At 46.9% G+C, this 26,826-nt stretch overlaps 2 protein-coding genes across 6 annotated transcripts in view; both read left to right on the forward strand.

Moving 5' to 3' along the window:
• The window catches only part of LOC110525522, a 500,086-nt gene that overhangs the window by 279,684 nt on the left and 193,576 nt on the right, over window positions 1–26,826 (forward strand). The window lies entirely within an intron of this gene.
• Window positions 1–26,826, forward strand: part of LOC110525518 (homeobox protein cut-like 2) — a 117,885-nt gene that overhangs the window by 32,384 nt on the left and 58,675 nt on the right. For all 5 annotated transcript variants that reach the window (XM_036979641.1, XM_036979642.1, XM_036979646.1 and 2 more), the window contains exons 2-3: window positions 15,227–15,337; window positions 19,695–19,742. In XM_036979641.1, the coding sequence (XP_036835536.1) occupies window positions 15,227–15,337; window positions 19,695–19,742 (159 nt within the window). The remainder of the gene's footprint in view (window positions 1–15,226; window positions 15,338–19,694; window positions 19,743–26,826) is intronic.

Consider the following 26,826-nt stretch of genomic DNA (forward strand, 5'->3'; position numbering starts at 1 on the left):
TTTGCTGCAGGAGAGACTGGTGCACTTCACAAAATAGATGGCATCATGAGGTAGGAAAATTATGCATATCTTATATTCTTGGCATGAGTAGCAGGAAGTTGAAATTGGGCACGCTATTTATCTAAAAGTGAAAATTCTGCCCCCTAGCTTTAAAAGGTTAAGGGTAACAAAGTCAAGGTATTGGAGTGGCCATCACAAAGCCCTGACCTCAATCATATGGAAAATTTGTGGGCAGAACTGAAAAAGCGTGTGTGAGCAAGGAGGCCTACAAACCTGACTCAGTTGCACCAGCTCTGTCAGGAGGAATGGGTCAAAATTCACTCAACTTCACCCAAGCTTGTGGAAGGCTACCCGACATGTTTGACCCAAGTTAAACAATTTAAAGGCAATGCTACCAAATACTAATTGAGTGTACGTAAACTTCTGACCCACTGGGAATGTGATGAAATAAATACAAGTTTTTAAATAAATCATTCTCTCTACTATTATTCTGACATTTCACATTCTTAAAATAAAGTGGTGATCCTAACTGACCTAAAACAAGGAATTTTTACTTGGATTAAATGTCAGGAATTGTGAAAAACTGAGTTTAAATGTATTTGGCTAAGGTGTATGTAAACCTCCGATGACTTCTGTGTGTATATATACAGTACCAGTCAAAAGTTTGGACACTCTTACTCATTCAAGGGTTTTTCATTATTTTTTTGACTAATTTCTACAGTGTAGAATAATAGTGAAGACATCAAAACTATGAAGTAACACTTATGGAATCATGTAGTAACCAAAAAACTGTTAAAAGAATCAAAATATATTTGAGATTCTTCAAAGTAGCCCCCCTTTGCCTTAATAACATCTTTGCACACTCTTGGCATTCTCTCAACCTGCTTCACCTGGAATTCTTTTCCAACAGTCTTGAAGGAGTTCCCACATATGTTGAGCACCTTTCCTTCACTCTGCGGTCCAACTCACCCCAAACCATCTCATTTGGGTTGAGGTCGGATAATTGTCGAGGCCAGGTCATGCAGATCTCCCATCACTCTCCTTCTTGGTCAAATATCCCTTACACAGCCTGGAGGTGTGTTCGGTCATTGTCCTCTTGGGAAAAACAAATAATAGTCCCACTAAGCACAAACCAGATGTGATGGTGTATTGCTAGGGTAGCCATGCTGGGTAAGTGTGCCTTGAATTCTAAATAAATCACTGACTGTCACCAGTAAAGCACCCCCACACCATCACACCTCCACCTCCACGCTTCACTGTGGGAACCACACATGCGGAGATCATCTATTCACCTACTCTGCGTCTCACAAAGACACGGTTGTTGGAACCCAACATCTCAAATTCAGACCAAAGGACAGATTTCCACCTGTCTAATGTCCATTACTTGTGTTCCTTGGCCAAGGCAAGTCTCATATTCTTATTGGTGTCCTTTTAGTAGTGGTTTCTTTGCAGTAGTTTGACCACGAAGGCCTGATTCACTCAGTCTCTTCTGAACAGTTGATGTTGAGATGTCTGTTACTTGAACTCTGTGTAGCATTTATTTGGGCTGCAGTTTCTGAGGCTGGTAACTCTTATGAACTTATCCTCTGCAGCAGAAATCCTGGGTCTTCCTTTCCTGTGGCGGTCCTCACGAGAGCCAGTTTCATCATAGCGCTTGATGGTTTTTGCGACTGCACTTGACATTGCACTTGACATTTTCCAGATTGACTGACCTTCATGTCTTAAAGTAATGATGGATTGTCATTTCTCTTTGCCTATTTGAGCTGTTCTTGCCTCAATATGGACTTGGTCTTTTACCAAATAGGGCTATATTCTGTATACCATCCCTACCTTATCACAACACAACTGATTAGCTCAAATGCATTAAGAAGGAAATAAATTCCACAAATTAACTTTTAACAAGGCACACTGGTTAATTGTAATGCATTCCAGGTGACTACCTCATGAAGCTGGTTGAGAGAAAGCTTTGCACATTTTTGGCAATCATCAAGAAAAAGGGTGGCCACTTTGAAGAATCTCAAATATATTTTGATTTGTTTAACACTTTTTTATTTTTGGTTACTTCATGATTCCGTATCTGTTATTTCATAGTTTTGAGATCTTCACTATTATTCTACAGTGTAGAAAATAGTGAAAATAAAGAAAAATCCTGGAATGAGTAGGTGTTTCCAAACTTTTGACGGGTACTGTGTGTGTGTGTGCGTACACACATATGTGTGTGTATGTATGTATGTATGTATGTATGTATGTATGTATGTATGTATTACTGCTCAAAAAAATAAAGGGAACACTAAAATAACACATCCTAGATCTGAATGAATGAAATATTCTTATTAAATACTTTTTTCTTTACATAGTTGAATGTGCTGACAACAAAATCACACAAATTATCAATGGAAATCAAATTTATCAACCCAAGGAGGTCTGGATTTGGAGTCACACTCAAAATTTTATTGTGGAAAACCACACTACAGGCTGATCCAACTTTGATGTAATGTAAAACAAGTCAAAATGGGGCTCAGTAGTGTGTGTGGCCTCCACGTGCCTGTATGACCTCCCTACAACGCCTGGGCATGCTCCTGATGAGGTGGTGGATGGTCTCCTGAGGGATCTCCTCCCAGACCTGGACTAAAGCAGCGAGACATGATGTCCCAGATGTGCTCAATTGGATTCAGGTCTGGGGAACGGGCGGGCCAGTCCATAGCATCAATGCCTTCCTCTTGCAGGAACTGCTGACACACTCCAGCCACATGAGGTCTAGCATTGTCTTGCATTAGGAGGAACCCAGGGCCAACCGAACCAGCATATGGTCTCACAAGGGGTCTGAGGATCTCATCTCGGTACCTAATGGCAGTCAGGCTACATCTGGCGAGCACATGGAGGGCTGGGCGGCCCCCCAAAGAAATGCCACCCCACACCATGACTGACCCACCGCCAAACCGGTTATGCTGGAGAGGATGTTGCAGGCAGCAGAACGTTCTCCACGGTGTCTCCAGACTCTGTCATGTCTGTCACATGTGCTCAGTGTGAACCTGCTTTCATCTGTGAAGAGCACAGGGCGCCAGTGGCGAATTTGCCAATCTTGGTGTTCTCTGGCAAATGCCAAACGTCCTGCATGGTGTTGAGCTGTAAGCACAACCCCCACCTGTGGACGTCGGGCCCTCATACCACCCTCATTGAGTCTGTTTCTGACGGTTTGAGCAGACACATGCACATTTGTGGCCTGCTGGAGGTAATTTTGCAGGGCTCTGGCAGTGCTCCTCCTGCTCCTCCTTGCACAAAGGCGGAGGTAGCGGTCCTGCTGCTGGGTTGTTGCCCTCCTACGGCCTCCTCCACGTCTCCTGATGTACTGGCCTGTTTCCTGGTAGCGCCTCCATGCTCTGGACACTACGCTGACAGACACAGCAAACCTTGCCACAGCTCGCATTGATGTGCCATCCTGGATGAGCTGCACTACCTGAGCCACTTGTGTGGGTTGTAGACTCCGTCTCATGCTACCACTAGAGTGAAAGCACCGCCAGCATTCAAAAGTGACCAAAACATCAGCCAGGAAGCATAGGAACTGAGAAGTGGTCTGTGGTCACCGCCCACAGAACCACTCCTTTATTGGGGGTGTCTTGCTAATTGCCTATAATTTCCACCTGTTGTCTATTCCATTTGCACAACAGCATGTGGAAATTTTTGTCAATCAGTGTTGCTTGCTAAGTAGACAGTTTGATTTCACAGAAGTGTGATTGACTTGGAGCTACTAAGTGTTGTTTAAGTGTTCCCTTTATTTTTTTGAGCTGTGTGTGTGTGTGTGTGTGTGTGTGTGTGTGTGTGTGTGTGTGTATGTATGTATATATATATATATATATATATATATATATATATATATATATATATATATATATATTTATTTATTAAGAGTGATGCTCTACAGTTCCTTTGCCTTTCACAACTACGAATGGACTGCGATGGACGATTCTCTCTCAGAAACCAAACATTAATTTCAGCATGAGAATAAGACAACCCACGATAAAGCTCTACAAATAAAGTCATCACCACCACGTTGGACCACTTTTATATACAGTCAAATCTTTATCATTCACATCCAGTCTCCATTTTACCAGACCTTATTTGGCCTGTTGAGGTTATGTTTTCACTCAGGTTTCAACCCCCAGCTTACTAATGAATCCAGGGAGGTCTAATCAGTCAGTGGCCATGTATTACAGTATGACAATAGACATCCTGATTGTAACCACAGACTTGGAGATGAGGAGAACAATGGGCCTAGCTTAATGATGATAAATAAGCTCTTCTAATTGGCCGTTCAATTAGAATGTTCACCCATAGATAGCAGTTTGAAGGTTCTAATTGGAGGACATTTAAAGACATCCCTAGGATTCTAGATTCAATGGAAGGGCTATGTTAGGCTGTAGTTTTTATTCGTAAAAAATGTTTAAGGTGCTGTCTCAACTGAAAAATACCATAATGGTAATGTGTTAGCCTTTCTTATCAGTGGTTGTGTGTGCGTGCGCACATGTGTTTAAAAAGAGAAAGAAGTGTTGACGGGACGATGTGCTTTGGTGCATCAGGCTATAAAACTCCCTAAATGAAGCTGGCTATGACGAACAATGTCTGACAACACCAGTCACACCTTTTGCTGATGGTTGTAACGCTCACACGCCTCTCATCCCCTTTGTGAGATTTAGCTTGCTGTTTAAAGACAGCCTGACTGACTGGGGATTAATTATTTGGGATGATTTATCAGGCTTACTAGTCCAGGGTTTAGAAAGGTGTCAAAATTTAAATGTGATTTTCAGCCTACACAAACTATTCAACACCACCACTTTCTACTTCCTATGTACTGTACTACTGCTGCACAGTGGACACTGGTACCAATCACTGTACTACTGTTGCATAGTGGACACTCTGATACCAATCACTGTATGGTTTGAACACAGTGGAGAGTGGAGTAGTGGAAATGAGAGCAGCTGAATGAACAGGGAGGTATTATAGTAGACAGTTGTGTAGAGATGTAGAGAGCTGCTTGCCTGTCAGTCGGTCGGTCAGCCCAGGGAGGGAGGCCAGATAAGGGCTCATCCTGTATATGGACAGAAGCCAGCCAGACAGCCGAGGCCCTGCCTGCCCTGAACCCCTCTCCCTCCCCAGCCTTGTTTTTCTTTTTCTCCACCCCTCAGCGGCTGGGGGGTGCCAGTAATAACGTTGAGGCCAGACCAGACTGCAGTGATCGGGGCCATTGATTGTGGTGATTTGATTTATAGATCGATCCCACTCAAATGTGGCGTCTGAGATGCGGGGCCAATCTTAGACGGCTATGGCCAATCTTGTGCCCTACAGAGAATAGGAGGGGATAAGGAATGTATAAAAGGAAACTAGACTTATCTTAATCACACACTGGCTCCAGTGCTGCCTTGCTACGACCAGTGTGTGTGTGTGTGTGTACTCTTTTGTGTGTGAGCTTGCATGCAATGTGTGTTTGTGTCTCTTGGTGTGCGTATGCGGTGGGGGTTGTGAGGCTCCACAGTCACCAGGCAGAACAGAGTGGATCTATAAATTGATGGAATTCAAAGCCTCCAGCATCGATTACCATTATAACTAACAGCAGCACACAGAATGTCTGATTATTTTTAGACAAAGATTCTGTGCTCTCAGCAGCAATTCTGCTGATGCTGTCACACTTTCAGACATTTGCCTATGATTGCAATTAGATGAGATGCAAAAAGAAAAATAATACCCATCTGCATTTTCCCCTGTCCTCCTTGCCCTATTTTCCCCTTTATTTGTGCTGTCCAAGCCCGCTGCATACAATAGTGTGTGCCTGTGAGTCTACATTCTGTTGCAGTATCTTGGTAGTTTTTCCCACCATGTTTTGTCTTGGTGGAAGGCCAAGAAACAGCTTATGGCCACAGATGTAATTGAGAGGGGAAGGTTTAAGGAATCAATTTCAAATATACTGTTTTACAATGTAGTAGCTTCACATTTTTACAGAAAACATTTTATACATGCTTCTCACACGCTACTGATTTTGTATGTCTTTTATGTATTGAATGTTTTTACAGACAAACGTCAATGGATATGTCGTGGGATTGATGGACTAAGAAGCTTTAATAAGCATTAATATTATTACTACTTGCTAACATCAATGTTTGTAATGGTCCAATGGTGATTTATTTCATAGCATTGTCGATACATTGTAGTACCAAAAATATGATGTTCCTGATATCAAGATCTCTCCACTGCTTTCTTATCACCATTATCCTCCATTTTGCTTGTCTTGTTTTTCATGTCCCTCTGTGGAGTCTAAAAGGACTACTCCCTGCTGTCTTTTCAGCAACACAACACACAAGCTTAAATACCTCACCCACCTAATGCTGTGTGACTGGCTTTGTCAGGACATGTGACTTCTCCTCCACAGAGACTGTCCTCAGCTCCTCCACAGATACTGTCCTCCGCAGGACCAAGCCTGGGCACACCCTCCCTCTGGACCGGCCCTGCTCAGCATCCCCCTTACCCCCTCTCCTCCTTCAACTACCCCCCTCTTCCTCCTACCCCCACCCCAGTGATAGCTCTGCCCTCCCTAGGGGAACCTCATCAATTACGTCCGGATGTTTGACTGGCAGAGGCTTAATGACAGGAGCTCGGTATTGACCTGACTGCTACACACTGAAAATTCGGTTCCGATCGCCTTTTTAAAAAACTTGTCAAACGATTCCTGGGAAATTCTTCTTTGCACAGGGAATCAAACTTGTTTACGCGCCCTATTTTCAATGTTTTTTTGGACTCTCCATGCGGATTCATGGAGATAAGTGAATCTTATCCATAACTCAAGGTGAAATGGATCAGCTTTGATTAGTGAGGTGTAAAATATTTTAGTTCAAGAGACTTCAAGTACAATGTGTTGTACAGTTGTTCCATCATCCGTCTCTTCAAGAAAACCAAACAGGGAAACAATGTTCTGCTTCAGTTCCCTTCAAGAACGTGGGCAGACACCAGGTTTCATTTGATGTGCTATTGCCCAGCCTTTTCAGCTATTGTTGTTTTACTCATATAGATAGATGTATTCACTTGTCTCGTTGGTTGTGTCACGACTTCCGCCGAAGTCGGTTCCTCTCCTTGTTCAGGCGGCGTTCGGCGTCACTGGCTTTCTAGCCATCGCCGATCCACCGTTCATTTTTCCATTTGTCTTGTCTTGTTTTCCTACACGCCTGGTTTCAATTCCCTCAGTATTAGACGTGTATATAACCCTCTGTTCCCCCCATGTCTGTGTGTGGAATTGTTTGTTGTTTCGTGTATGTGCATGCTAGACTGGTTTGCTCTGGGTTATGTCAACCCATATTGTGTTTAGTGTTCTTAGTGCGGTGTGTTTGTTCGCCGAAATAAAAGGCTCCTTTGGCTACCCAACTTCTGCTCTCCTGCGCTTGACTCCCTTACAGCCAGTTACGCATACCTAACAGGTGGAGCTACTCACAAATGAATGGAAACTGAAATCCATGGTACATTTAACATACAATAAAAATAAGTGCTATGTTATGATGCCATTTGATAAGTTTATACATTTTACATTCCTTGCCCAACACTAGACTCATGTTTTCACTTTTGCAACTAATAAACTTGGTGGAGACTTTGAGGATATACTGCAAACACTGAACTATACACTCCAATTACACTTTACCCACATAACCAGTGCTTGACTTGGGATGAAAGAAGTGCAGGAGATGTCTTTTTCCAAGTTGGTCCATTAGACTATGTTCACCGAAATTCACAAACAATATTTTGCTATAGAGTAGAGGTCGACCGATTTTTTTTTATTAAAAAAAAAAAAAAAATTTAAATGATTTTTCAAAACCGATACCGATTATTGGAGGACCAAAAAAAGCAGATACCGATTAATCGGCCGATTTTTATTATTTATTTATTTATTTGTTTGTTTGTTTGTAATAATGACAATTACAATACTGAATGAACAGTTATTAACTTAATGTAATACATCAATAATCAATTTAGCCTCAAATAAATAATGAAACATGTTCAATTTGGTTAAATAATGCAAAAACAAAGTGTTGGAGAAGAAAGTAAAAGTGCAATATGTGCCATGTAAGAAAGCTAACGTTTCAGTTCCTTGCTCAGAACATGAGAACATATGAAAGCTGGTGGTTCATTTTAACATGAGTCTTCAATATTCCCAGGTAAGAAGTTTTAGGTTGTAGTTATTATAGGAATTATAGGACTATTTCCCTCTATACCATTTGTATTTCATTAACCTTTGACTATTAGATGTTCTTATAGGCACTTTAGTATTGCCAGTGTAACAGTATCGCTTCCGTCCCTCTCCTCGCTCCTCCCTGGGCTCGAACCAGCAACACAACGACAACCGCCACCATTGAAGCTGCGTTACCCATGCAGAGCAAGGGGAACAACTACTAGAAGGCTCAGAGCGAGTGACGTTTGAAACGATATTAGCCCGCGCTAACTAGCTAGCCATTTCACTTCTGTTACACCAGCCTCATCTCGGGGGTTGATAGGCTTGGAGTCATAAACAGCGCAATGCCTGACGCACAACGAAGAGCTGCTGGCAAAATGCACGAAAGTGCTGTTTGAATTAATGTTTACGCGCCTGCTTCTGCCTACCACCGCTCAGTCAGATACTTAGATACTTGTATTCTTGTATGCTCAGTCAGATTATATGCAACGCAGGACATGCTAGATAATATCTAGTAATGTCATCAACCATGTGTAGTTAACTAGTGATTATGATTGATTGTTTTTTCATAAGATACGTTTAATGCTAGCTAGCAACTTCCGCGAATGCAATAAGCCAAGGTAACAGGCAGTCTCCTTGTGGAGTGCAACGAGAGAGAGGCAGGTCGTTATTGCGTTGGTCTAGTTAACTGTAAAGTTGCAAGATTGGATCCCCCGAGCTGACAAGGTGAAAATCTGTCGTTCTGCCCCTGAACGAGGCAGTTAACCCACCGTTCCTAGGCCGTCATTGAAAATTGAGAATGTGTTCTTGTGAATGTGTTCTTAACTGAACTGGTATATAAGGTATATAACATTTAAAAAATCGGCGCCCAAAAATACAGATTTCCGATTGTTATGAAAACTTGAAATCGGCCTTAATTAATCGGCCATTCCGATGAATCGGCCGACCTCTACTATAGAGACCTCCTGATTATTCACAGTTGTGGGTTCCTACACATTTTCCATGACTTCTCCATGACTTAACCACATTTTCATCACTTATTATAGCCTACATAAAAAAGTAACCATTATTGACCCTGGAAGGCTGCTGTGTCTGATCCCATACAGGCCTACCATCTCCTGCCATTGTGCTCTTGATCAAGGCACTTAACCGCCCACAAAGTAGAACTGCACTATTAGTCACATGTGGTCAACCCTCCACCTGGACAGCTCCTGGGTGTGCAGGCTTGGCATCCCTGAAACACCCAAGTCTGCTTATCAAGGTCCTGTTGAGTAGCTGTTGTTTAGTCTACAATGTGGCTTGAACAAACGCCTGCACACCCAGTAGCTATTCTGGAGGATGGTTGCCACCTTTGATATACATTTATTGCAATATTACAACCAAATACTTTTGTCTTTATAAAAGGATTCCCTCATTCAATAAATCAGGAATCAAATGGATAAGGTAGGCTACTTCAAAGCAAGGTATCTAATTAGACATGTTTATGTTTAAGGCTCAAATATTCATGTTTTAGGGTAGATGTTTAACATTACATGGCTACTGTTTAATAGAGGCGTCGTAACGTTGTATTAGTTAATGTGACGACTGTTGCTCATAGAATTATTAAAGTTTCTAATTGCTTGATTAACTGAATCAAGCAATTATTAGCTCATTAACCTGGGGCACCATGGGAAAATGTGTTTTATTGAGTTTCTATTTCCCAAATTAACTCAAAGAATATCAGAACATTGATTTTACAACAGTCGCTAATGAATCAGTTTCCTCTACAGTCTCATTCTGAACGTCGCATAATCCGGGAATCTGCACGGACTCACCAATGAGTTCGTACCACACCAATCTTAGTTGAGTATTTATTTACTAGAAAGCTAAAATGATGATAAAAGATATACATACACAAAAACACATTCTAGGCTATTGATTAGAACTTAGTATAACGGGCCAACACACTATGGCGCATGTCACCCAAAATGGGGATTTAAAAGAGAGAGAAAAAGAAAGTACACGAGAGAAATATACATTTGGGTGCATTTGTCAGCTAGGCTTATTTTAACCCTAGCCTTGCCCCAAACTGCCGCTCTTATGGGTCAGAATATAATGAGGTAATTACGTGTGGGAGTTCTCAGATGGGAAGCTCCGCGTGGGTCGTTTAGGCTTCTCAATTACGCACTTATCCGGCGCAACCCTCTGGTCGTCCTCACGATGTCAGTGTCCTTTTGGTCTGATTCCTCGCCCTTGCTCTGGGAGGGCTCTTCTGAGGACAGACAGCTCTGTAGCTCAGAGCTCACAGCGTAGGACTGAAACAGTGTAGATACCACAATTCGATGGAGAGTGGAGGTTAGGTGGTCCGGCTTGAATTCATCCGCTTAGACACAGCTACTCATCAGTAGCATGGGTAGAAAAAGATTTCTTTGTCTTCAACCTTGGGTTGAGTTTTGGGTTCGTTGACTTTTTAGACCTCGGCTGCAGCTTGGGTCACTTAGTCTGATATGTTAATTCTTCCCTCACGTCTTATACCCTCGGGTCAGAAGTGGGTGTATCCGCCTTTAGAGCAATTCTCTGGGCGTACCAAGTTAAGAGGCAAGGTCTAGATTTGACTCAAATCCAATTTTAGACAACTAACTTCACATTTCATCTTTACCAAAACATTCTCTTTTTTGAGATTTTGAGATTTTCCACACAACGTACAATGTATAAACAACAAGCATATCCTAGTGAAACTCTTACAGTTACAATGTTTCCGTAATAACGTCATCTATTAACCTTAACAAAACAAAAATGACATTCATTTTCATATTCCATCTATCGTCATGACCACCATTGTGGCTGACGGAAACCATTGTTCCAAAGTCCCTTTATTTCATGTTTAATGTTCTGAGGCTGGTTCTCCATAGTGAGAGGACAAAGGGATGTTGTCCGTGGCCTCAGATTTACCTTGGGCGTGAGGGGTCATAAAACCCCCACATCTTCAGACCCCTAGATCTCTCCTCCTCTGTCTGACCTGATCAGGACAGTCATGACAGAGGGGAATCCCAGCTTTCCAACGGTGCACGTGGAAAGGCGACAGACATTAATGCTTAGCTATAGTTAACTAGCTCGATAACTGCTTCATGTTATGTTTTGAATTGGCTATCTAGTTAGTCTGTTGTCTGTCATTGTTTTATACGTGCTGCTGAAATGTCGCGCTCTCTCTTCTCGGGCAATGGCCCACTCGCACTGGCACACACGCAGCACACACTGGCAGGCACGCAGCACACACTGGCACACATGCGGCACACATGCGGCACACACTGGCACACACGCAGCACACACTGGCAGGCACTGGCACACACGCAGCACACACTGGCAGGCACTGGCACACACGCAGCACACACTGGCAGGCACTGGCACACACGCAGCACACACTGGCAGGCACTGGCACACACGCAGCACACACTGGCAGGCACTGGCACACACGCAGCACACACTGGCAGGCACTGGCAAACACGCAGCACACACTGGCAGGCACTGGCACACACTGGCAGGCACTGGCACACACGCAGCACACACTGGCAGGCACTGGCACACACGCAGCACACACTGGCAGGCACTGGAACACACACAGCACACACTGGCACACACGCAGCACACACTGGCAGGCACTGGCACACACTGGCAGGCACTGGCACACACTGGCAGGCACTAGCAGGCACTGGCACACACAGCACACACTGTCAGGCACTGGCACACACGCAGCACACACTGGCAGGCACTGGCAAACACGCAGCACACACTGGCAGGCACTGGCACACACACTGGCAGGCACTGGCACACACTGGCAGGCACTGGCACACACGCAGCACACACTGGCAGGCACTGGAACACACACAGCACACTGGCACACACGCAGCACACACTGGCACACACGCAGCACACACTGGCAGGCACGCAGCACACACTGGCAGGCACGCAGCACACACTGGCAGGCACGCAGCACACACTGGCAGGCACGCAGCACACACTGGCAGGCACGCAGCACACACTGGCAGGCACGCAGCACACACTGGCAGGCACGCATCACACACTGGCAGGCACTGGCAGGCACTGGCACACACTGGCACACACTGGCACACGCAGCACACACTGGCACACACGCGGCACACACTGGCATACACGCAGCACACACTGGCACACACGCAGCACACACGCAACACACTGGCACACACTGGCACACACTGGTACACACTGGCAGGCACGCAGCACACTGGCACACACTGGCACACACTGGCAGGCACTGGCACACACGCAGCACACTGGCAGGCACTGGCACACACGCAGCACACTGGCAGGCACTGGCACACATGCAGCACACACTGGCAGGCACTGGCACACACGCAGCACACTAGCAGGCACTGGCACACACGTAGCACACTGGCAGGCACTGGCACATACGCAGCACACACTGGCAGGCACTGGCACACACGCAGCACACACTAGCAGGCACTGGCACACACGTAGCACACTGGCAGGCACTGGCACATACGCAGCACACACTGGCAGGCACCTGCACACACGCAACACACACTGGCAGGCACTGGAACACACACTGGCAGGCACTGGCACACACGCAACACACACTGGCAGGCACTGGAACACACACTGGCACACACGCAGCACACACTGGCAGGCACTGGCACACACGCAGCACACACTGGCAGGCACTGGCACACACGCAGCACGCACTGGCAGGCACTGGCACACACGCAGCACACACTGGCACACACGCAGCACACACTGGCAGGCACTGGCACACACACAGCACACACTGGCAGGCACTGGAACACACGCGGCACACACTGGCAGGCACTGGCACACACGCGGCACACACTGGCAGGCACTGGCAGGCACTGGCACACGCAGCACACACTGGCAGGCATTCTCCATTCAATGCATTCTGCTTTGCTCAACATTATTTTTCTTCTGTGTGTGCGTCTGGGTCTGCAATAGGCTACTTAGTTTTATAGAGGAGCCGGGAACCAATTCCCCAAAAATGAGAAGTGCCAGAATGGCGCTGCGGACAGCTCCGGCCCAAATTAAGCACTGCACATAATTACAATGTAAATACATATGTTATTGGACTCTTCATGTGAAGAAGCAACCAAACATTGTGTTGAATTTGACTGAAATGAGGCATCAATGTGATTTGCTTTACTTTAGTCTCTTCATGGACAATGAATGGCTGGGCAATTCAGAATCAGCACTATAATCCACACAAAGCCACTTCTAACAGGATTCTCTCTCAGCCAGATTAGCTGCTGGTCTAGGGCTGCTTGAATCTGTTGGAGGCTAGCCCACTCCTAACAGCCAAGTCCCAAATCCCCCAAAAGTCTCATCCAATATGGGTTAGAATGGCTGACTGAAGCACAGTGACTAGCTAATAAGAGCACAGGCAGTCGGAAACCAAATAGGAATGTGTTTCTGACAAAAAAATGATTTACAATCTGAGATGCATGAGAATGGGATAAGCAAAGGGAAGTGTAATCCATTCTGACTCTTGGAGAAAGTCCTTAGGCAAAGGACCCATTTCTTAAGAAGGCACAACTGTCCCCAAGAGAGATCAAATAAAACTCATCAATGGGAGCATTCTGTCGTTGGTTTTGGAGAGAGAAAGGTGGCCTCTTTCAAGGACCAGTACAGTAATCTATTTACATCGAGATCTGATGAAACTGAAGGGTTAAAATTCTTTCACTGGGAATAAGTGGAATCAGTTACATTTTTCAAATATGGAACTAGAGTTTTGTCCCTAGGTTTTCTCTCTTTGGCTCGTGATAATTTATTAAATTGCTTTTAAGTAAGACTGGAGATTAATTAAAACACAGTCAATTTCATTTTCCAGCGTCATATATAAATTCACTGTTAATTGAATCCCTCACTCCAGTTTTTATATTATATCCCAGCAGATACAAGGGAAGACCATATAAAGAAATAAAACCAAATCCAAGAGGACAGGAAAAGAGATGGGATTAAAGGGGACAAACGTTGTCAGTGGAGACGAGTACTGTAGCAAGATTTTAGATGTGTTTTGTTGGTTTGCAGAAAGAGTTGGAAATTGGATGATTAGTCAATGGATGCTATTGGATTTGTGAATGGCAAGTGGTGTGGTGAGGCTATAAATGCATGGGTCTGAGGAATGGCTGTGTACACAGATCGCTGGGAATTGTACAGTGGATGTTGATAGGGTGGAGTTTTAGCAAGTACTGTATCACCAGGTATTGAAGGATTTAGGCATATTAATTGTGATTTAGGCAATTGTGACACTAATAGGACAATGTGGGTTATTAGCACTGGGCCTAGATAAGATACCAGCAGTATATTTATGTTATTAAAATCCACCTGAAATCAATGCAAAGATGTGGAAGAGAGATTTTAATGAAATAGAGGCTTCAATGTGATCTCTGTTAATCATGGAAAAATAAATTATGTTGTGTTGAATTGTGTCTTGTCTAGGCTTAAAATCAGCTCTTAATTTCTCCAGGAAGCCCCATATTTGTTTATAAGGTTGTTTGTCAGGTTATTGGTTCCTTCACACGTGACTCTGCTTGCCTTGTTTATTCTCTCTCTCTCTCTCTCTCTCTCTCTCTCTCTGCTCTTCCTCTCTCTGCTCTTCCTCTCTCTGCTCTTCCTCTCTCTGCTCTTCCTCTCTCTGCCTCTCTCTCTGCCTCTGCCTCTCTCTCACTGGAGTTCCATGGCCGTTGCAAGCGTATTGATTATTTCAAATACTGATTATCTAAAATGCCTTCTGCTACTGTAGGCATTGGATTTATTTTGGCTTAATTATTTATGGGCCAGGGCTTGCAGTAAGTATTACCGCTATAAGATCATGAAGGATTACATAGTTAATATTCAGCACTGTATTTTTATTTATGTACACTCTAAGCTGCACTGTATTACTGTTGGCAGCCTCTCTAAGTGGTCTCTCTCTCTCTCTCTCTCTCACACGCTCTCTGCTGCTCTTCCTCTCTCTCTCTTTTTTTGTGTTTATAGAGGGAGTTAAACTCAGTAGCGTCTGAGCTGGCAGGGCGACAGGAAGAGAGCGAGCACTCACACAAGCACCTGGTGGCGCTGAGCCGGGAGTTCAAGAGAAATGTCTCAGAGGTTAGTGCCCCCTACCCCCTACCTCCTACACCCTGCCTCCTCCCTACCCACTACACCCTGCCTCCTCCCTACCCACTACACCCTGCCTCCTCCCTACACCCTGCCTCCTCCCTACACCCTGCCTCCTCCCTACACCCTGCCTCCTCCCTACACCCTGCCTCCTCCCTACCCACTGCCTCCTCCCTACCTCCCTACACCCTGCCTCCTCCCTATACCCTGCCTCCTCCCTACCCACTACACCCTGCCTCCTCCCTACCTCCCTACACCCTGCCTCCTCCCTACAACCTGCCTCCTCCCTACACCCTGCCTCCTCCCTACACCCTGCCTCCTCCCTACACCCTGCCTCCTCCCCACCCCCTACACCCTGCCTCCTCCCTACACCCTGCCTCCTCCCTACCTCCTACCCCTTGCCTCTTCCCTACCCCCTACCCCTTGCCTCCTCCCTACCCCTTGCCTCCTTCCCTACCCACTACACCCTGCCTCCTCCCTACCCCCTACCCCTTGCCTCCTCCCTACCCCCTACCCCTGCGTCCTCCCTACACTCTACACCCTGCCTCCTCCCTACCCCCTGCCTCCTCCCTACGCCCTGCCTCCTCCCTACCTCCTACACCCTGCCTCCTCCCTACCCCCTACCCCTTGCCTCCTCCCTACCCCCTACCCCCTGCCTCCTCCCTACACTCTACACCCTGCCTCCTCCCTACCCCCTGCCTCCTCCCTACCCCCTGCCCCCTGCCTCCTCCCTACCCCCTGCCTCCTCCCTACCCCCTGCCTCCTCCCTACCCCCTACCCCCTGCCTCCTCCCTACCCCCTGCCTCCTCCCTACCTCCTACCCCTTGCCTCCTCCCTACCCCCTACACCCTGCCTCCTCCCTACCCCCTACACCCTGGCTCCTCCCTACCTCCTACACCCTGCCTCCTCCCTACCTCCTACACCCTGCCTCCTCCCTACCTCCTACACCCTGCCTCCTCCCTACACCCTGCCTCCTCCCTACACCCTGCCTCCTCCCTACACCCTAACTCCTCCCTACCTCCTAACCCTTGCCTCCTCCCTACCCACTACACCCTGCCTCCTCCCTACCCCCTACACCCTGCCTCCTCCTTAAACCCTGCCTCCTCCCTACCCACTACCCCCTGCCTCCTCCCTACACCCTGCCTCCTCCCTACACCCTAACTCCTCCCTACCTCCTAACCCTTGCCTCCTCCCTACCCACTACACCCTGCCTCCTCCCTACACCCTAACTCCTCCCTACACCCTAACTCCTCCCTACCTCCTAACCCTTGCCTCCTCCCTACCCACTACACCCTGCCTCCTCCCTACCCCCTACACCCTGCCTCCTCCTACACCCTGCCTCCTCCTACACCCTGCCTCCTCCCTATACCCTGCCTCCTCCCTACCCACTACACCCTGCCTCCTCCCTACCCCCTACACCCTGCCTCCTCCTTAAACCCTGCCTCCTCCCTACCCACTACCCCCTGCCTCCTCCCTACACCCTGCCTCCTCCCTACACCCTAACTCCTCCCTACCTCCTAACCCTTGCCTCCTCCCTACCCACTACACCCTGCCTCCTCCCTACACCCTGCCTCCTCCCTACACCCTAACTCCTCCCTACCTCCTAACCCTTGCCTCCTCCCTACCCCCTACACCCTGGCTCCTCCCTACCTCCTACACCCTGCCTCCTACACCCTGCCTCCTCCCTACCTCCTACACCCTGCCTCCTCCCTACACCCTGCCTCCTCCCTACACCCTGCCTCCTCCCTACACCCTAACTCCTCCCTACCTCCTAACCCTTGCCTCCTCCCTACCCACTACACCCTGCCTCCTCCCTACCCCCTACACCCTGTCTCCTCCTTAAACCCTGCCTCCGCCCTACCCACTACCCCCTGCCTCCTCCCTACACCCTGCCTCCTCCCTACACCCTAACTCCTCCCTACCTCCTAACCCTTGCCTCCTCCCTACCCACTACACCCTGCCTCCTCCCTACACCCTGCCTCCTCCCTACACCCTGCCTCCTCCCTACACCCTAACTCCTCCCTACCCACTACACCCTGCCTCCTCCCTACCCACTACACCCTGCCTCCTCCCTACCCCCTACACCCTGCCTCCTCCTACACCCTGCCTCCTCCCTATACCCTGCCTCCTCCCTACCTCCTACCCCCTGCCTCCTCCCTACCCACTACACCCTGCCTCCTCCCTACACCCTGCCTCCTCCCTACACCCTGCCTCCTCCCTACACCCTGCCTCCTCCCTACCCACTGCCTCCTCCCTACCCACTACACCCAGCCTCCTCCCTACCTCCCTACACCCTGCCTCCTCCCTATACCCTGCCTCCTCCCTACCCACTACACCCTGCCTCCTCCCTACCTCCCTACACCCTGCCTCCTCCCTACAACCTGCCTCCTCCCTACACCCTGCCTCCTCCCTACACCCTGCCTCCTCCCTACACCCTGCCTCCTCCCTACACCCTGCCTCCTCCCTACACCCTGCCTCCTCCCCACCCCCTACACCCTGCCTCCTCCCTACACCCTGCCTCCTCCCTACACCCTGCCTCCTCCCTACCTCCTACCCCTTGCCTCTTCCCTACCCCCTACCCCTTGCCTCCTCCCTACCCGCCACCCCTTGCCTCCTCCCTACCCACTACACCCTGCCTCCTCCCTACACTCTACACCCTGCCTCCTCCCTACCCCCTGCCTCCTCCCTACGCCCTGCCTCCTCCCTACCTCCTACACCCTGCCTCCTCCCTACCCCCTACCCCTTGCCTCCTCCCTACCCCCTACCCCCTGCCTCCTCCCTACACTCTACACCCTGCCTCCTCACTACCCCCTGCCTCCTCACTACCCCCTGCCTCCTCACTACCCCCTGCCCCCTGCCTCCTCCCTACCCCCTGCCTCCTCCCTACCCCCTGCCTCCTCCCTACCCTCTACCCCCTGCCTCCTCCCTACCCCCTACACCCTGCCTCCTCCCTACCCCCTGCCTCCTCCCTACCTCCTACCCCTTGCCTCCTCCCTACCCCCTACACCCTGGCTCCTCCCTACCCCCTACACCCTGGCTCCTCCCTACCTCCTACACCCTGCCTCCTCCCTACCTCCTACACCCTGCCTCCTCCCTACCTCCTACACCCTGCCTCCTCCCTACACCCTAACTCCTCCCTACCTCCTAACCCTTGCCTCCTCCCTACCCACTACACCCTGCCTCCTCCCTACCCCCTACACCCTGCCTCCTCCTTAAACCCTGCCTCCTCCCTACCCACTACCCCCTGCCTCCTCCCTACACCCTGCCTCCTCCCTACACCCTAACTCCTCCCTACCTCCTAACCCTTGCCTCCTCCCTACCCACTACACCCTGCCTCCTCCCTACACCCTGCCTCCTCCCTACACCCTAACTCCTCCCTACCTCCTAACCCTTGCCTCCTCCCTACCCACTACACCCTGCCTCCTCCCTACCTCCTACACCCTGCCTCCTCCTTAAACACTTCCTTCTCCCACCCACTACACCCTGCCTCCTCCCTGCCTCCTCCCTAACTCCTACACCCTGCCTCCTCCCTGCCTCCTACCCCCTGCCTCCTCCCTACCTCATACCCCCTGCCTCCTCCCTACCTCATACCCCCTTCCTCCTCCCTACCCCCTGCCTCCTCCCTACCTCATACCCCCTGCCTCCTCCCTACCCCCTGCCTCCTCCCTACCCCCTGCCTCCTCCCTACCTCCTATCCCTTGCCTCCTCCCTACCTCCTACCCCTTGCCTCCTCCCTAACATTTAAATTAAAATATGTGGTTTATAGTTAGGTGTTGTTTAAGGCCAGTGTATGTGCAGTACCACTAGGGTCACAGCCAGGGTTCCTAGGATCTCCCAGAGTCAGACTGCAGAGCCCCTATCCCTGGTTGAGAGTGTGGAGAGTATGCTGTAATCTTGTCAGTATAATACAGGTGCAGATGGCAGGATCAGGTTGTCCACACAGGCAGCCCAGTCCCTCTACCTGGCGCTCACTGAAAGCCAGGAGGAAGGGAGAAGCTGGAGTCTGAGCTAATACAAGCAGGAAATCCCCACTTACACTCCCCACTTTTAACCCCCCCTTCCTCCTCCACCTCCCTCCCTCGCAAATCAATCCAAACCAGGGACGTTGCTTCTTCTGCTGAAATTTGGCTAAAGAAAAATACATCTGGGATCAAACAGCATTTGACAGTCTTCCTCATCTTAAAGTTGTCCATAACAAGTTAGTATATTCAATACTATTGAGACAAATTATAATACAAGGTGCAGTAGAAGTCTTCCCCTGTTCTCAACAGGGCAATTGGTCCCTAGTTAGATGGAGCTTCTACTGTCTCAAAAATGGTAAACCTTGGTTCTGTTTATCTGTATTCAGGAAGTGCGGGAGATGGTGGCTCCTGTCCTCAAGAGTTTTCAAGCCCAGGTGAGTTGACATCTCCTTGCCTATGTTTTGCCAGTGGGGCTTTGACATGATTTACAGACACTTTACCAATTACATTCTGACACAAAGCACTGTAAGGATGGATGATAGGGTAGCAGGGAAAGACATTCATGGCCAAGTGTAAGGAGGACCCAGTTTTCATGTTATGCTTATTGACTGATGCCTTTTCTGTCAAAGTGGAGTAGGTGCCATTAGATGATCAGATACTGTATCTGATTGCTCATATTATCTTGGCTGAGACAAGCCCTCATTTCCTGTTGGGATTGTGCATTCTTAGTGCCCTCTCTGACGCTGCCATATTGAAAAAGTCATCTGATACCTAACAAGGCTCTGCTCTAGCCATTAAACCAAGGTCATAAATCACATTTGTGAGCTGCGTTATGGTACACAAAGTAGAGGCATATTGAAATGATACTGCAAATAATGTTTCCAGTCTCCCTCTCTCTCCTCAACTCACCATTTTGAAAGGTAACCTGAAAGCTGGATTACTAAATATGATAACTCCATGGATTGTTTGGTTCTCATTTATTATCATAGTCTACTTGTTTAAAAAAAAGTTTTGTAAATAGCTAGGCCAAAGCAGCAGTCTGTTTTGGCTGGAGTTATTGTATTCAATGCTGCTGCTATGTAAGGTTGATGTCAAGGCCAATTGAATGGCTGTGACCTCAAAGGCACAGACACAAAAATATCAAAAGGGCCCTGCCATATCTTTGTTGTGCAAACATGCAGTAAAAATATTTGAAAGTATTACGAAAGTACTTTTTTGGGGTATCTGTACTTTACTATTTATATTTTTGACAAGTTACTTTTACTTCACTACATTCCTAAAGAAAATGATGTACTTTTTACTCCATACATTTTCCCTGACACCCAAAATTCACACACTTGTCAAGAGAACATCTCTGGTCATCCCTACTGCCTCTGATCTGGCGGACTCACTAAACAATGTGAGTGTGGGAGTGCCCCTCACTATCGGTACATTTAAACAACAAGAAAACGGTGCTGTCTGGTTTGCTTAACATAAGGAATTTTAAATGATTTTACTTTTAATACTTAAGTATATTTTAGCAATTACATTTACTTTTGATACTTAAGTATATTCTAAACCAGATAATTTTAGACTTACTCAAGTAGGATTTTATTGGGTGACTTTTACTTGAGTCATTTTCTTTTAAGCTATCTTTACTTTTACTCAAGTAAGACAATTTAGTACTTTTTCTACCACTGCAAACATTAACCTAGGGGATTCATTTGAGCACTATTGATGTTTGACAACAGGGAATATAGATGTTTAGAAAGTAAATAAAGTAGATGACTGATAATGAAATATAATATTAAAGTTTTCTCCAGAGGTATCGGTCTTGAAGGATGCAAGGTCTTCACTGTTACTTTGGATCTCTCTTATCAAACTTCCATATTATAGAACACAGATTTGAAAAGTAAAATATACTAATGTACATACAATCAATCTCACTATGCATAATCATAAATGAATGAAACCCCTTGTGTTTTCTGGTACATTTTGACCTTCCTGCTTAATGTCAAACAGCTTGCGGAGGCTTGTGAACTTTACCCACAGTAGTCAGCCAGGCCTTAGAGTAAAGCTGTGGGAGTTATACCTGCTGCTTCAGGGGTGAAATACAGTAAGGAGGAGGTGTAGTTGCAGGAGCTTGTTTGGCTGTGTGTTTTGGGATACACTAAAACTCCCCTACAGCTGTACCGTAAAGGTGGAGTTTGAGCCAGAAGTGTGTGTGTGTGTGTGTGTGTGTGTGTGTGTGTCTATAAGAGGCACACAGACAAACACACCCTGAGGCTCGGAGGAATCCCTCTTGGTATTTGGATCCTCATCATGCCACTTTTAAAAGAGAAGTCTCTGCCTTTGAAGTGTTTGCGACATGACAGGTTCTCTTTCTTTTCTGTTTCATTTCAATGTACCCCTCCCACTTTCTCTCTCTTCCCTCGTCCGATCCTGGCTTCTAATTATCGCTAACCAGGCGACTGATTAGAAACACGTCGACAACGACCTAGTTTCTACAGCGCTGAAGTACCACAAAGGGTTAATCCCAGAGCTGGTGGCTGTCATTGGTCGCGTCCCTCCTTCTTCTTCTCCTTCTTTTTCATTCCTCTTCTCTTTCCTTCCCTGGAAGTTTGCTAATGAGGTCCCGTCAGAGCTGGGGAGAGGTGTTAATTTGGCCTTGTGAAGTGGGAAGGAGATTAAGGACAGTGAGGAGTTTACAGCTTAAAATACACCGCTGTCCTTATTAATCCACTGGGCCCTGGGAGACCAGCGTTTTTGGTTTTATAATGAACACTGTCTTATAATGAAGGTAATTTTAATAAAATGTACTGCAGAGACAGATGAGATGGTACGTGTCTCCATGGTCTCCGGCACACCTTTGGGGCTGGGGGATATGACAGTTATTTCTCAAATAACCGATGGCAGGAGAGAGAGGCCTTTTGGACTGAGCCTCTCTGTTCCACACGCTGTTCACACAACCTTCCACTGTTCACACAACTTTCCACTGTTCACACAACTTTCACACAACCTTCCTCTGTTCACACAACTTTCACACAACCTTCCACTGTTCGCACAACTTTCACACAACCTTCCGTTGCAATCTGACTATATGGTATTGTAGACTCCACCAAGGATCCAAGAGGCAATTTATACCTCTCTCTCATTCTAGAGTGTAAATCCCCCTGAGGTCTCATATTCTCAACAAAAAACTGTGACGGAATTCTGGAATCTGTTGGCTGTGGATTCCTGTGTGGCTAGATTAATCTTCATACAGCTAGATACTATAGATGCCAGATATTGTAGATACTGGCTCTGTATTGGGATGTCAGGCCAAAATGAACCAGTCATCTAATTTTCCCCCTCTTCTCTTGATGTCGTTCAGCAGCCTACTCAGAAAAAGAAAACAGCAGCCCGGGCTCCTAATTACGGAAACTTGCTTTACAATGATAATCCGAGGAGTAATTTAGCGTGCACAATGAGAGTTGTGGTGCTTGAGTTGCGCAGATGGAGAATCTGATAAATAGTTTGTAACGTGTAATTAGCGGCTCTGCCGGTTACATGCCATTAACCCCTCGAGCTCGGGAATCATTATTGGCCCTCATTATCAGCCAGAAAGGTACAATGGAGCTGACTAGACATCCAAACCATCAAACAGCTTTTAACACACTGCTGACTGGGGGTTGGGGTTGGATGGTGGACACCTGTCTTTGATTCTATCTGTGCCATCTCTTTCCCTGAGGTTGTGGTGATGTTATTCATACTCTAGTAGTAAATTAAATGTATAGAAAGGAGATAATCATACATCTCTTTAAGTCAATAGCAGATACAGTGCCGGAAAAACGTTTTTGCCCCTTTTCTGATTTTCTCTATTTTTGCATATTTTTGATACTAAATGTTATCAGATCATCATCCAAAACCTAGTATTAAATAAAGGGAACCTGAGTTTTTATTTAATTAATTAACAAAGTTACGCAACACCCAATTCCCCTGTGTGAGAAAGTACTTGCTCCCTTACATTCAATAACCTGTTGTGCCAAAATTGGCTGCAATGACTGCAACCAAATGCTTCCTGTAGTTGTTGAACAGTTTCACATCGCTGTGGAGGAATTTTGGCCCACGCTTGCATGCAGAACTGATTTAACTCAGCGACATTAATGGCTTTTCAAGCATGAACTGCCTGTTTTAAGTCCTGCCACAACATCTCAATTGGTATTATTAGGTCTGGACTTTGACGAGGCCATTCCAAAACTTTACATTTGTTGCTTTGTAGCCATTTTGATTTTTAGCCATGTAGACTTGATTGTGTGTTTTGGATTATTGTCTTGCTGCATGACCCAGCTGTCAGCTCACAGACAGATAATTCTACCGGAGAAGGGCAGGCTATTTGATACAGAGCAGAATTCATGAATCCTTCTATTAAGGCATGTCGTCCAGGTCCTGAGGCAGCAAAGCAACCTCAAACCATCACACTACTAATGTTATCACCATGCTTGACCGTTGGTATGAGGTTCTTACTGTGGAATCCAGTGTTTGCGACCCATGTCATCCAAAAAGTTGACTCAAGTTTGCCCAGCACCTGGAAGCACATCAAGACTCTTGGAAGAATGTTATATGGACAGATGATTCAAAAGTATAACTTTTTGGATGACATGGGTCCCATTTATGCCTGGCGAAGACCAAACCCTGCATTCCACAGTAAGAAAATCAGTGTGCAAATGGTGTGCCCACCATTTTGCCTCATGCAGCATGACACATCTCCTACAAATAGAATTGATGAGGCTGTTGATTGTGGCTTGTGGAATGTTGTCCCACTCCTCTTCAATGGCTATGCAAAGTTTCTGGATATTGGCGGGAACCGGAACACGCTGTCGGACACGTCGATCCAGAGCATCCCAAACATGCTCAATGGGTGACATGTCTGAGTATGCAGGCCATGGAAGAACTGGGACATGTTCAGCTTCCAGGAATTGTGTACAGGTCCTTGCGACATGGGGCTGTGCATTATCATGCTGAAACATGAGGTGATGACGGCAGATGAATGGCACGACAATGGGCATCAGGATCTCGTTGTGGTCGGTTGCGAGGCCGTCGTGGTCGGTTACGAGGCCGAACTGCAGTCAGGTCAAGACCCTGATGAGGACGACGAGTATGCAGATGAGCTTCCCTGAGATGGTTTCTGTGCAGAAATTATTTGGTTGTGCAAACCCACAGTTTCATCAGCTGTCCAGGTGGCTGGTCTCAGACGATCCCGCAGGTGAAGAAGCTGGATGTGGAGGTCCTGGGCTAGCTTGGTTACTCGTAGTCTGCGGTTGTGAGGCCGGTTGGATGTACTGCCAAATTCTCTAAAACGGCGTTGGAGGCGACTTATGGTAGAGCAATGAACATTCAATCTCTGGCAACAGGTCTGGTGGACATGCCTGCAGTCAGCATTCCTGCTGTCAGCTTCTTGATAAGCCACACATGTCAGGTGGATGGATTATCTTGGCAAAGGAGAAATGCTCACTAACAGGGATGTAAACAAATTTGTGCACAACATTTTAGAGAAATAAGCTTTTTGTGCATTTGGAAAAATGTGGGGATCTTTTATTTTCGGCTCACAAAACGTGGGACCAACACTACATGTTAAGTTTATATTTTTGTTCAGTGTAGATGTGGTTTTAAATCAAGCTCCATTAATAATCATGCTATGTATGTACATTTCAATGCTTTCCAATCACGGTAGACTTCGGAAGTACTGAATGTATCAGCTGATATGAAACTAATGTCTTGCAGAGACACCAGTCTATCAGTCCCCTGTTGCAGACCTGCCCATGAACCCTGAGCCCAGAGCCTGAACCCATACAGAGCAGAGCGGGCAGCATTGCCGCTAGCTAGGTAGACACACAGTCTTTGATCATCCATCGAGAGGACACCAGTCCTTCCTGTTTTTGATTAATTCTTGAAGGAAATTATAATTTGTCTTGAAGGTCTAAATATGTTATGAATAGTGGAATGAATCAAAGAGTAAAGAATGATGGTTCATTATGGCACTGTGATAAAAGGTGGTGTGTGTTATGACACTAGTTTCCTCCTTGTCATTACGAGAGGCTTCATAATTACTTTTCTACACAAAAAAGCTCCTGGCTGTCCTGCCGGTGGCAAGAGCGCCGCGGCGGTGAGTCTAACGGTCATAAAGCTTTTCCTTGTCTAATTGTCAGTGTCCTATGGCACTTTCATAGATGAGGGACTGTGCCGTTTGTGAAATACAGTGGTGATGCTCCCGCTTTAACGACTCAATGAAGACAGATCTTCATTATGGACTAAATTGGTTGGTTATTAGGTGCATATAGGCTGATCAGATGGGTATCATGGGTCGGTGGGTTTGGATTGGTTCGTAGAGTCCTCATCTCAATGCAGTTGTCTCTAAAGGTGAGGTTTGGAACAGTGGCGAAGCTGTCACTAAGTACAGCACAGCACAATTTGATACCTAGAAACTCCCCTCACTAAAATTCCACATTCACATATCTCCAGAACATCTGCATTAAGATGTAGCTGTGAGATACGAGATATCTCTGGATCTGACTCACTCCAACTCTGTGTTGCTGGATCTATCCCTCTCAACCATGTCTATTGTCATGCCTGTGTGCTGAGCTGCTGAGGTGGTTCTAATGCTGTCTCTGTCTGCTGTCTGTCTCAGGCTCATTGAGCCAGTCAGCCTAGGCCCATACAGGAACTCCAGGCCATTAGGTATGAACAGCACACACCACACCTCCAACCTATTGTTGGGAATATAATGGACTGCAGGGGCCATGTAAACCAGTGACACTCTCTCTCTCCCCCTCTCCCTCTTGCTATCTCTCTCCCCCTCTCTTTCTTTCTCTCTTTCCCTGTCTCCTGGTTTATCACTTGTGTCATCTACATTGGGGAGAGTGTGGGGTTCTCTGCACCAATAGGAGCTCACATTTAAGGGCCCCACCTGAGGCAGCAATAGTGCTCCCATTAAAGACATACTGTACTGTATTTGTTTTGTCTCTTTGCTTTTTTTATTAACACCATTAGTATAGCTACATTACAGTAGCTGGTAGAGTAAAATAACACGTTATTCAGTCAAATCACATTTATTTACCAGAGGTTCTTGGGTTAGACATAATAACATAATGTCCCTCAGCCCAGTTCATCCATGCAGTCTGTCCTGCGGAACAGTCTTCTCTCTCTGCTGCTGCCTTTGACACTGGTCACAATTAGTGCTGCTGCTCTGCTAATTTGAAGTCCATACACAGAGACAAGGGAGTCGGGACATGTCACAGAAGATTAAACCCAGAGTGAATACACAAAGCTACATGACTGTTCCAGACTTGTCTCATCCTTCTTGACTGATGTTTTGACTGGGTTGTGTTTGGGCTGGAATCCCTCATCCTCCATCAGACTCCCAGCGTTAGTCTCATTACACGTCTCAGGGTTGTGTGTGTGAGGACGCGTTGGGATGTGGTTGTGTTTCGGTGTGTTTGTTTTCCTGTACTGACTGATGCCCTGTCTGCACATCCCAGTTGGAGACATTCATCATTATGG

The sequence above is a fragment of the Oncorhynchus mykiss genome, chromosome 6 (genome assembly GCF_013265735.2).
Source record: "Oncorhynchus mykiss isolate Arlee chromosome 6, USDA_OmykA_1.1, whole genome shotgun sequence".
Lineage (NCBI taxonomy): Eukaryota > Metazoa > Chordata > Actinopteri > Salmoniformes > Salmonidae > Oncorhynchus > Oncorhynchus mykiss.